We start from the raw sequence: 12,413 nt of genomic DNA on the forward strand, positions 1-12,413 counted from the left end.
AGAGACGGGGGTGTCACTCTCAAGGGTTACCATACGCAGTTAAGCCTAGAGAACAAAAAGGTTGACCTTTACTCCATCAAGCTGATGGTCTCCCAGGTTCTAACCCATCCTCCCTGTATGGGAAGTCTCAGTGGGTCGTCCATGGTTAGATGAAGAATGGTTTCTTCCACCATCTCGTACTAGCCTGTTCATGCCGCGTTCAAAGCCGCCACAGAACATGTTGACTGCTGCAACTCCAATGTTATCCGCTTTGCCAACGCAATGCATGCGTTGACCCCGTTCCCGTGTCTCGCATAAGCCGCCAGCGAGAAGGGAAGGGAATAGACTTTTTAGAGTAGGCTGTAAAGAGCTTCGAAAAGCAGACACCTGACCAGGATTGTTTAATCTTCTGGTCTTCCGAAAACGCTCATCCCTCTCAAAGATATCGTTTCTTGTTCGTACTTGGCTCAAGGTCAGGGTCAGGGATCAAGCCCTACATGGGAAACATGAACAGGTGAATTGTCCAATCACAACGCCTCATTGCCTCCGGAGCATTTCCATCTGGTCGACAATGCCAGGGCCCAGGACAAGACTTGTCATCTGTTCTGGAGTGACATGGGTCATGTCATGGTTTCCAGAATCCACACTTTTCTTTTATTGGCTGAATTGGTCAAATGCCCTTTTTTGACTTGTGTGGAGGGCCGTTGATCCGGAGCTTCACAGGTCCAACCAACAAAGCTACATCGTACAACGATACTGACGATGGCTCCCTTACCCTAATGTGAAAACACATTGCATGTCTCATATAACATAACTCTATTCCGATCCGTATGTTCATCACATTAATCTCTTGTTTCCTTTTTTGACAAACGTACAGGCAACACACCCCTCTATGGGGTGTCGATTTATGAGTAGCGCCTTTTGCCTGTTCTCGTCCTCGTCGCTCTCCCCGGTGTGGGACATAGTTAGCCGTCCAAGTGACGGTTGTGTATAGTCTATCCGCATGCCGTTCGTGGTTCCCGCCGCAAGGGCCAAGGAAGGGTATTTGTCAGGCTCTGAGGTCGGGTGCAGTAGAGCCCAGCTGGTCACAGCACAGGGCTCACACCTGCTCAGCTGCGAGTAAGTAGCAATAACTTTATTCTCTTGACAGTCGTTGATAGGCTCTCAGTCGTCAAATTTCTTGAATGCAGCTCTACCCAGAAACAGTTCAAGCTAGGCAGCTGCAGTCTGCAGAACATAAATCTTGCATTAGGTATGTTTTCACGGTGCTTCCTTGTGAGCTGTCATGTCCGTTGCTGAGGGCAGAATTATGTATGTATTGCTCACACCCGTAATTAGCAATCCTTGGCTGCCTGTCATTCAGCTGACTTTGGACTAACAAGGTAAAGCTTTTGGAGATAGACATTGATCTTTGAGTAATTTAGCTATGCCAGATCTACATTTCGTAGTCTTTGATGTCTAAAAGACAAGGATCAGGTCTTGCAAGTAAGTCGGACGTCCGATTGTATCCTTGAATCTACCAATGGGAATACGGCGTTGTATTTCATATCGGTGTCAGGCTGTTTGTTGTTAGGGAAAATACACAATGCCGGTCTCCGTATCTTGTCTCAGCTATCCATATTCTGTTAGGTTCAATGCAGGATTTGACATGTAGGTTTGCGAGGGGGGGCTTGTAAATGCCATGGGTGGTGTATTTTCGATTACTGAACGTTAGGGATTAATGTCAGACTCACCCCCTGCGCGATCATTCTGATTGACTCGTCTATTACGGGGCATTGTTGGTGCAGTTGCTCTAACCGTAACCGGCGAGAACGCTACTGTCGATCATCCGCAACGCCTTACAGCCCAGAGAGAGAGACAGAGAGACGCCATGTTGGTACTGTGAGCTTCTGGTCACTTATTTAGTCACTGTAAAGAAAAACTCCTGACTAACGTTGTGTCCGAGTTCCCAAGGTTTGAAGCGTCTTGGGTGCCAACGTCAAGGACTCAAGCTCGACAAAGGCATGGTAATCACATCGAACCAGCCGTTGGCCGAAGCCGTTGGTTGTGTTCATCGGTATGGCAATCGTGGAACCATAATCTTCATGTCGTCATGTGAATAGGTATTCTAGAATAGGATCCTCGTCTCCGATTGATTCTGTTTTAATTACTCGATCCTTGCAGTTGCAGATACTGTGCCGCAAGTCCCTGTAAGAAGACAACTGTCAGGCCGCATCAATGTGCCCGGTATTCATGTCATCATTCACTGCAGGTACGGTGCAGTAGGCAATCCTGAATATATCATTTATCATGCAGTCTCGATAGATGAGCAAAAGCAATCTATCCAGCCTCATCTCGGATGTGTCACAGACCGAACAACCGTTAGGGTCTGTAGACTCGTAGACTGTTGGCCCCCCTGCTTTGTTTTGCGTAGGCTGGAGCAGTATCCGCAGAGCTGAAAAGGGCGTTGCGTTGCTTTGATTCATCTTTTGTCTTTCGGAGTGATGCCAAGTCTAGGCCGAATAATTTCGGGGTCCACATTATGGTCGAGGCTAAGGTTATTAATTAAGAATTCTAGTCTAGTCGGCTGTCAAGAAATGTGGCGTCCGTTTGTGGCTGTCGATAATCAGGTGACGACGCATGTGACTTGACAAATGTCTTGATACAACAGATTCAACTCTACAGTTGTCCTAATGCTCAATTATAATCACTGGCTGGCCGTTCCTGCAACCTCTTGGTCCCCCTAATCTTCAATATACATAAGCGCTCACACCAAGGGTTTGATATGGACTAAAATAGATGTTGATAGCAACCATCTTGGGGAGATTGGGAGCCTCTGATTGGCCAATGCCTCTTGTAAGCGCTCAAGGTGACATACTCAATACTTTTGGTGTAGGAGTTCCAGCCAATCGAAATACAGCGTTTCTCTTGAATGTCTCACAGTAGGTATGGGTTGCAGTGTTTAAAGAAAGTAACCAGCGCGTTTATGCTGCAATTCTCGCATGGGCGCTTCAAACTCATCACATTAATCGGATTTGCCGTCTATCATTGGTCTTTTTCCGCTATTGTCGTGATGGCGTTCGTCGCTTAGAATTAAGCCTATATCATATCTTGTTTATTGATCTTTGTTATATCTACGCGAGAAATCCCCATGATATGAATCTGAATTAACTTCTATTTCCTCATCTTCCTTGTGTGGTTGTGTTTTTTCTCTTTTCCTTTCTATATACCATATTTCGTTCCTTTCTCCAGCCGGTCTTGGGGTTTGTTTCTGTTCAATCTAGTTCCTCGTCCTTTCCCTGTGTCAATCTCGATATATCATCCACATCTTCAATATGGAGCCCACTACCACAAACATGTCTATCGGCACCAAGACCGAGATCTCGGCCTCCAACTTTGAGACAGACGTTGAGTCAGTCCGCACCGAACCCAGCTTTCGCCTCTATCGCCTGATCGACAGTGCCAGGCTGGGCCTTACAGTCCTTGCTCTTGCGGCTGGCCTGACGATCCTCGGGCTGTCGGCAGATACCATCGCTGTCTATCATGCCACCTACGTCCCAGAGGATTGGTTCTTGCAACTATGGCCTTCCAACTTTGACATGGGTCCCAGTATCGCTCTCGTAGTAGGCAGTGCCCTGGTTGTTGTAGCCAATCTTGTTTCGCTGATTGCTGGCAAGATTCCGACTGTAAGGAACCCCCTCCAGTCCTTCCAGCAAACACAGTATCTCTTTGTTTTTGCTTTTTTCTTAGACTGTGGAACTAACGGTTATAATGTTAACAGGCCTGCGGAAATGCTGCTGTTAAAACTATCGTCAAATTTACACCCCCAGCTATCGCATTGATCGCTGCCATCATTTCCATGTCCTTCTTTTATGGAGTTAACGCATCAACCACCAACGATTCTCTACAGAGCTGGACTTGTCGTTGGAAGGATGTGACCATGACCGTGCAGCCCCATTTTGGCACGCTATGCAAGCAGAGCAAGGCCAGCGTTGGGCTCGCTGTCATGTTAGTCCCTGTAGAGGTTATCATTCTAGGATTGGCGGCATATCAATTCGTTCTGGAGAAACGCTTCAGCATGACCTCGCATGGGTCTGGACGTAAAGCGGGAAGCCCTGCCTTGTCCTGAGTTTGACGGTCCGGAGCAAAAGTTACCAAGCCCTCGGGCTTGGGCTCGCGTGGACTCAGCCGCTCAGATCATGGCATGGATAGACCTGGGGACCACCCAGAGATTGGCCGGAATGATGTGCTAGTAACTATCTAGTATCATGGAAGTTCACGCCTATGGATTCTCTCCCGTTACCCAAAGAATTGGAACGGAAAACCGGAGCTGAAGCTGCAGAAACATGGACCCAGCAGAAGTTTGATGGAGCTAAATACGATAGGTCATTTCTTTTTGACAACACATAATAATAACTGGCACTTTGTTGTTGTTTTTTTACTGTGCCCACCGTCTTCTATTCCTACGCCGAGACAGAACAAGACCCAGAACCCAGTAGTTCGGCCATGCCTAGCGCAGTGTCAGATTGATGATTTGATTGAGGCATTGCAGAGATAACATTCCGGCAGTCTGGATTGCTTCTCACTCCTTGCATCTATGGCGTTATGCCTGCAGCTCTCTCGACGTTCCAACTTGTCGGATTAGGGCTGTCAATCATTATTGGTGCAGTCTCCTGCGTGTGATACTTCTCTCTGTAAGACACCAAAGTAAGTTCAATGGTTCGTAACACAATGGGTTACATCGCATTCTGTAAACTACCTAGATGCGATCAATGCATACGAACAAGCACAGGTGATAATCAATCAACCAATCAATTAGTACAGACAGACAATTATTTATCAGGGCAACCATTTCGCGAATGCTACAGCAAGTAGACTACCCCGGTGCCGTGCTATTTCCTTTGGGAGCCTTCTCATATCGTGGATCACCACTACCCGATACTTAACAGCCCAAGGCACGGTCTGGAGATCGAATATGAACAGGCCATCGTCCGCCAAGAGCCATCCCTGTTGGGCGCTGATACAACCATGTCAAGAATAACATTCGAGTTACAGTTACAATAGCATCCTGCAGAGCTAGTCAGCAAGGCCGCAATGCATCTTCGCTTACTTGCCCGACGAGATGAAGAGAGGGATGCTTGTCTAGTATTGTGGAACAAAGAGAGGAAGGATCATGTTCCATTGACAAAAATCCGTAGCTCTGTGCACAATGATTGTGTATCACATGCGTTTCACATATAAGCGCAACAAAGGGAAGCCTGCATGTATTGTAGTACAATTCGAGGAACTAGAGGGTCATTTGGCTGATTCTGCTTCTGTTTCCCAGCCTCATTATTTTTCAATTCCTCGAAAACTGCATGTACTATCTGCATTGGAGGCAACGAAATTCCTAGAACTTCAACAGCTACCATCCAACATGTTTCATACGGCGTTTACATACATACGTAGTTGATGGCATTCGTATCTAAAGACTGCAATAGAGCATGTATGTGTCTAGTCGCAGAACGTTACACAGGTATTTCCACAATATTACCTTTGCTTGGATAATATTGAATGACAGTAAAACATGTACCAATCGTGCGTTCCTACACAGTATCGGGGGACACGAGAGGTTTACATGCAACAAATACTCAACCCTTCTACAGCCGGTACATGATAACTTTGACTTGCTTCTGATCACCATACTCTCCTCTGTGAACCACTTCCTCATCTGAGGGTTAGCTCGTTGCCGCAATGCACCTATCACCAGTAATGACCATACCTTATATCCCCAGCAACATTCCTCCCCGACCTCCCAACTCGAAGCCAAGGCAGAAGCAGGAGCCATCAAGCCCTACACCACCACCCAGGCTAGTTCTAGGTGAACGAAGAATCAAGCCTAGACTGAGCAAGCCAAGTCTGGACCCAGTCCTGGAGAGTGATCAGCGACTGTCGAGAGATGTTGAACAGCTGGTTTCTGGAGATGCCAACAAAGTGACAAGAAAGTACTCGTTGTCCATCCTCTCCGGAAGACGAAGCGAAGTCTCAGATGAACCAGTTTTATTGAAGCAGAGTGACGAGGTAGGTGATCGAGTACGATGTGTGTCTGCTGTAGTGGCAGAGATCAAAACCAATGTCATTGTAAGTGATCCGTGTCGTTATTCATGGAAAAATGTTTGTCTGACTGTTAGTCACAAGATTGAAGACGAGTTCACGTTCATCACCGAGCTGTCAGAGTACCTTTCTATACGCTACAATCGCCCTGCATCATGTATTGTAACGACCCTTCAGCATGGCATCTGCATCCAATTTGGCGGGAGCTGTGATCCGTCTTATATCATGAAGATCGAGGCGCTCGATCGAGATATGCAGCCTGCAGCGAACAAGCGCAATATTGCTCTATTGCAGCGGCACATGGAACAAGCCCTTGGTATTCCTCCTTCCAGAGGTTATCTCAGATTTGTTCCTGTTGCCGAGGACTGCGCCGGGTGGAAAGGCAACACTATCGCTGGGGAGATATTAGATGCGAAAGACCGTGTGCAAACAGTGAATGAACGTCGAGGGTCTATCAGAGCCCCGAGACGAAGATCTAGCAAGGTAAGCAAGTCCCTTGGGATATCTTCCGACCCAAAGAATCCAATTCTGAACACTTTGGATTAGGCCTTTCGGGAAACGAAGAGCAAAGCAGCCACATCGATATTAACAGATACCGCTCCACAACAGAACGATATAACTACAAGAGTGTCTACGAGTAGTCCCTTAGACAGCAAGCCCGTAGTTCAGGGCGAAACACATGCTGGGAAGGACGAAACAAAGGTGGTGAAGCGCAGGAAAAGTTTTATTCAAGCTCTGTTTCCGAGATCCTCGAGTCGGATGGCGGATAGGGAACCCGAAACTAGAAACTGAAATCTGTAATATTATTTGCAAATGTATACATATCTGTTAGTATGTAAGGAAGGAGTTGTTTGTCATAGCAGCTGAACAATGAAACGTAGACGGCGATAGTGTATATTCAGTATAGGGTAATCTACAATGAACTAATGGTATCCATGGAACCTACACAAATTTGGTACATGCCCTGTAAAGGGATCTCTAGATACCTGTTTAGCGGGCTGCAGGGAGTTAGATTGTTAGTTTCAGCGCTGTGACTTGGGCGGTCCAATAGGCGGGTGGATGTCAAAGCTCCCATCACCAGCCACTCCCGAATAACTAATCAACAACCAAGATCAATCATTCCAAGTCATCCACCATTTCGACAACAGACCGAGTGTATATCAACAACGCATTAAAGAGCAATGATTCGTTCTATTATTTAACGCCCTGAACAAACAATCACCAGTCAAACACGAGTGCAGTCAAACTTTTATAAGTGTCGACTTGAGTTGCTCACCAGCCAACAATTTGACTCTCAGCCTCAGCCTCGTCCAACGGAGACTTTAGGCGGACATAGAAAGTGATATTGTTCCGGTCTTGCAGTATCAAAAAAGTACCTGGAATCTATAAACAAATATGGAGGTAAGACTATGAACTCTCCTGCTTGACGCGTGTTTTCCTGTCCCAGCGCCCAAGTGTGCGCTTGACCCCTCGTGCCACCAACGCAACACGACATCTACAATGCCGTCACATCATTTGTATCTCCAAGGGTCCTCTCTCTGACCTGTCAGCTCCCGAAATATGTCACCAAGCATAGGGAACATGCGCTCGGCAGTGGCGCTGGCCACAGAAATACAGACAACATGCTTCAAGGCATGTCCTGATTCGACCGTCGCTCGCTTGACTGGACCGCTCTGTAGATGAGTCTGTGTCACCTCAAGTGAGAGGATGCGCGTCTCTTATACGATGCGAGGCTTCATACGAGCCACGCCGGCCCATGAGATATGGTTAAGGCATGGGCGCATGGCTCAAAGAAACCCGACACTTTAATCCTTTTTAAATTGCAGGCTGGAACCTTCTGCCCCCTCACTCGCTCATGCGGCAATGATTTATGCAACAAAACAAGTTAATCGGCTGTTATTGTTGGCTCCGTGTTGATGTCGAGAAGCTGCCGGTGCCATTGGTATGAAAGGCCACCGACGGGCAGTGACATGAAATACCCGCCAGCTGGCAGCACCTGATGGAGCAGATCTAAAGGCAGGGCAGGATAAAAGGAGTTGAAAGCCACGGCTGTACTCACTTAAAACTTAAGGCACAACCGTTCATCTGCTCAGTATCAAGTGAAACGAGCAGAGCCCGCGTTGCTTTTTACATTTACACAGAGCACTCTCCTCCTCAACACCAAACCACCCCCGTCACTGGCCACTTCCATTCACAAAATGTCTCTCAGCCCCCCAGTCCATAATTTCTCACGCTCCTTTGATGAGGCAGATGATACATCGGCCAGCGGAACAAGTCCAGCCCAGCTAAATCTTCAACGTCTTTTTGAACAGTCACTCAGCGGAGCTCCAGCGTCCAAGAACGATGCGCAAAAACCAGCAGCCCCCGGGCCCAACCCTGCCGTTGTGCCTCCAAAAGGGAAACCGCGTCTATTACTGATGGGTCAGCGAAGGTAAACTGAATCCTGGTGATAAACTGCATGGTTGCTAACCTATGGTCATAGGAGTGGAAAATCTTCCATCTCAAGTGTAGTCTTCCACAAGCTACCTCCCAACGAGACTTTGTTCCTCGAATCAACTGCTCGAATTCAGAAGGATTCCATGGCGTGCGTATCGCTAGCTATCTTAGCTGTCTATCTTCATACAGGCTAACCCAATCCATAGATCATTCATGGACTTCCAAGTCTGGGACTTTCCTGGTCAAATCGACGTATTCGAGAACCCTGGATTTGATATTGAAGCCATATTTAGTGAAATTGGCGCTCTCATCTGGGTCATTGACGCCCAAGATGATTATCTGGAGGCAGTCATGCGTCTCAACACCACAATCCTCTTCCTGCAGCGAACCTACCCCAACATCAACATCGAAGTCTTTATTCACAAGGTCGACGGTCTATCAGACGACTACAAGCTGGATATCCAGCGTGACATAACCATTCGTATCCAGGACGAGTTGTCAGACCATGGATTTGAGAATGCGCCTGTCACTTTCCACCTCACCTCTATCTACAACCACTCTATTTTCGAGGCCTTCAGCAAAGTCATTCAGAAGCTCATCCCTCGCCTTGGAACGCTCGAGTCTATGCTCACAAACCTGTGCCGTACCTGTCGCTTCGAAAAAGCGTACCTTTTTGATGTCTTAACAAAGATCTACATCGCGACCGACAGTGCTACCGCCGATATGGCCAGCTACGAGATTTGTAGCGACTACATCGACGTCATCATAGACATCACTGAAGTGTATGGGACGTGGCAACGCAGTGACGAGGGGCGTCGCCGTCTTGAGGGGGAGCCATGGAGTACGCCTATAGACAAACAGATTGGCTGCAATACTGCAGAGAGCTGTCTTGTCCTTCACGACGGCAACAAGCCCATCATGTTGCGTGAGGTAGATCGTTACTTGGCTCTTGTTGCTATCATGAAGGAGGACTCGTACGACAGCATGCCTTTGGTCAACATGAACGTTGAGGCTGTTGTTGAAGGACTGACTGAGTTCTTTAATATCACTAAGCCTAGGCAGTAAATCGGGAATCCTCATGCGGGAACGGGGAATCTACATGTTTCTATTCTATCGTGCAAATTATTTATACTAGCGTATGTGCCAACGCTAGTTCTTTGTGGCCTCTATGATGTATGCCGTTTTTGCCCTTGGTAACCATTTCCCACGCGATATGCACGAATTAGGAGTGGAAGGTTAAAACCGTGTGCTGGGAAATGCAAACGTCTTGAGCGTGGTGCGGTTGCTCTCCAGCACACAGACTCGAGCAGGCATTTCACCCCTTACACTATTCCTGTCGTTGACTTCCAGACGTAAAGGTCTGGTTATTGAGTTCTCAGGGAAAGAATATGCCGTGAAACCGTCAACGGATACACAAGATATCTTGTTGGGTTTGTCGGGATCATAGTCACTATATGAAAGCTTGTCTGGTTGGATAGGTGCGCAAATTACTTGCGGCGTATTATCTGACAAGCGCGATCAGTATTTTACCCAGGGGCAAGGCATTACCACAAGCTTACCTTGATCGTTGCACATAATAACAAGTGTTTCGTCGTTAAGAAATTTGAATGCGATGAGAGTACGTGCCCCAAGGTCAATGCGACAGCTCGCTGGGGATCTGTTGGTGCTAATGCCATTGGTAATGTCGATTCCAACATGGAAGGTTTGGACTGCACTAGGTTAACACCTTGCATCTTTCTAGAGGATATATGGTCAGATTAGGCTACCTTCATTCTTGGTCTCCTTGGTTGCCAGAGCAGCTATAACACTCGTTTTCTAGTAGAGCAGTTAGCAAGTATTAGGTCCCCACGACGAAGAGAAATACCTGGTTCTTCGTTCTATTCATCCTCATATCCATGTGTGATATGGGACCACCGATCGAAAGTCGGATCGGGGTTCCAAGTCGGACGCTGCGCTTCTTTGCCTCTGCAATACCACTGAAAGTGCGATTTGCCTGGTTTGTTACATACGAAACCAGGAATTCGACACGAGATAGTGCTTGCAAGCCGGGCTGGCCGTTCTCGCACTTCATCAACTGCTGATCAAGAATGTGAAGAAGACTTGAGCCACTTTCTATTTGCTCACAAGTTTGTTCGTATTCTTCGTTTCGCACCTCATCGAAGAATATCTTGAGAGGGCTGTCGGTAAGATAATGTTCGATATATGTCAGGACTTTCCCCACATCCATAGTTGCCTCCTTCTCGGTCAGTTCCTCACTCATAGAGCTAGAAGAAGCGAGTCGGTCGATCTGGAAGCGAAGCCAAGTAGAGAATGCCATGAAGTTCTCCAGCTCATCCATAACGTTGATCAAAATTTTGTGCCCAACGAGCTGAAGGCACTGAACAATATCCATCAAACGATTAATCTGGTTAAGTGAAAAACCAATATCATCTCGGGTGTGGTGGTATTGAGCTAGGCCTCGCAACCTGCTCAGGATGATTGCACAGCGATCTAGAGCCGGGAGATAGTTCTCGTGGACCAAGTTTCGAAGACCCTCTAGCCCAGAGACTACTGCTTTATCCCATCGCTTGTGTCCCTGGGTAGTTAGCCATCGATCGCTCTTGTGTTTCGAAGCTGTTTACACTTACTCGTTCTGCTAGGCTCTCCACAAGCCACTCACGTACAGGCTCATAGGCGTGACCTGTTACCGCTAAGTGATATAGAGCTGAAACGACAGTTCGAGGGCCAGTTTCAAGGTTTTCGAGATCACCTTCAATGCTTTGAAGAAACCTTGTAGGTAGTTCCCGCGTATTTCGCCATTCGACCTGCATATGAAGCTGCGATTGCTTGAGATATCTTAATAGCTTCTGAAGTGTAGTCAACTTGGAAGCAAGAAGAGAGAGATTGATAGGGGAAGAGTGTATGAAAGGCATGTCTATAGACACCAAATGTACGTCTGTTGGTCCATCTGCTTTGTCTGCAAAAAGCAACGCATGAGTCGATACATTCGGGTGCGAGGCATGAAGGATCAGTTGTGAGCTTGATGAAGGGGCAATCCTGGAGCACTCGAAATTCCCGATGATGAAGGAGTCGTAAATACTGATCTGAATCTGCCCATCGCTCGTCCCGACAATCATGACGCTGACCTGGTCATACTCCTCCGGCTTTGGGGGCTGGAAGAGAAATTCTATACCAGTGCGTAATGTGAACACTAACGCGTCTTCTCTATCCGGATTTATTAGTATGTCAACTTTGATCAAACTCGTTACAGACATACCCTGAGCCAGTACTACTGTTCGGGAGAGGGCTGATCTTGGGCAATGCCGTGTCGACCTCGAGAAACGTCAATTCGCGTGGGAGATCTAACGGGAGGCTATTTCCATCAGGCGCCAACCCATCTCCCAAGTTGTTCTCCAGAGCCTGGTTGACCACATTCGAACTGTTGTCGGCAATGCTACTGTTTGCCCATCCAATATGCGTGATCTTGTTCCCGGACGGATCTCCAACTTTGAGATGATGGGCAGCCTTGTTGTTTTCGAGTCCCATCAACCGAACAAAGCCATCACTCCATCCAACAGCAAGGAATTGGCCTAAAAACTGTGTAAGTAGTATTTTGGACATTGTGACTTTTCTCACTAACCATCAGATCTCCAAGTCACTGCTTGGGCGTCCGGCGCTTTCTGGCCCGGTGCACCAAGTTGGTGAATCTTGGAGACGATTTGCCCAGGAGGCCTGTACACGAGGAGATTTCTGTCTGCTGCGTCCCAAGTTGCAGAGAGATCGAGGGTTGGACAGCTCACAGGGCAACCATCAGGTGCCCTATCTTGAAGCTCTGTCACGCTGAGGAGCGATAGCTGATTTTGCTGCGCCATAACTCCCTCTATTCTTGGCGCAGCACACGAGTATCCTATCAAACCAAAAGAACCATCACATGCGCAATGAATTTA

General features: G+C 47.4%; 4 protein-coding genes across 4 annotated transcripts; 3 read left to right on the top strand and 1 right to left on the bottom strand.

Moving 5' to 3' along the window:
• Positions 1–3,293: 3,293 nt before the first annotated feature.
• FSST1_010907 (uncharacterized protein) lies at positions 3,294–4,087 on the top strand (the record flags this gene model as incomplete). Its single annotated transcript, XM_083233986.1, has 2 exons — positions 3,294–3,644; positions 3,740–4,087. 2 exons carry the CDS (start codon positions 3,294–3,296, stop codon positions 4,085–4,087), a joined length of 699 nt encoding a protein of 232 aa, XP_083080603.1.
• A 1,604-nt stretch (positions 4,088–5,691) lies between these two features.
• FSST1_010908 (Tautomerase/MIF superfamily) lies at positions 5,692–6,843 on the top strand (the record flags this gene model as incomplete). The annotated part of the gene is made up of 3 exons (XM_083233987.1): positions 5,692–6,078; positions 6,136–6,534; positions 6,598–6,843. 3 exons carry the CDS (start codon positions 5,692–5,694, stop codon positions 6,841–6,843), a joined length of 1,032 nt encoding a protein of 343 aa, XP_083080604.1.
• A 1,406-nt stretch (positions 6,844–8,249) lies between these two features.
• FSST1_010909 (Gtr1/RagA G protein conserved region-domain-containing protein) lies at positions 8,250–9,552 on the top strand (the record flags this gene model as incomplete). Its single annotated transcript, XM_083233988.1, has 3 exons — positions 8,250–8,482; positions 8,534–8,635; positions 8,694–9,552. 3 exons carry the CDS (start codon positions 8,250–8,252, stop codon positions 9,550–9,552), a joined length of 1,194 nt encoding a protein of 397 aa, XP_083080605.1.
• Positions 9,553–9,723: 171 nt separating this feature from the next.
• On the bottom strand, positions 9,724–12,338 carry FSST1_010910 (anaphase-promoting complex, cyclosome, subunit 4-domain-containing protein; the record flags this gene model as incomplete). Its single annotated transcript, XM_083233989.1, has 7 exons — positions 9,724–9,992; positions 10,047–10,196; positions 10,254–10,302; positions 10,352–11,062; positions 11,115–11,691; positions 11,744–12,056; positions 12,107–12,338. 7 exons carry the CDS (start codon positions 12,336–12,338, stop codon positions 9,724–9,726), a joined length of 2,301 nt encoding a protein of 766 aa, XP_083080606.1.
• Between the last annotated feature and the right edge of the window lie 75 nt (positions 12,339–12,413).

The sequence above is a fragment of the Fusarium sambucinum genome, chromosome III (genome assembly GCF_050947815.1).
Source record: "Fusarium sambucinum isolate potato_lamoka chromosome III, whole genome shotgun sequence".
Taxonomy (NCBI): domain Eukaryota; kingdom Fungi; phylum Ascomycota; class Sordariomycetes; order Hypocreales; family Nectriaceae; genus Fusarium; species Fusarium sambucinum.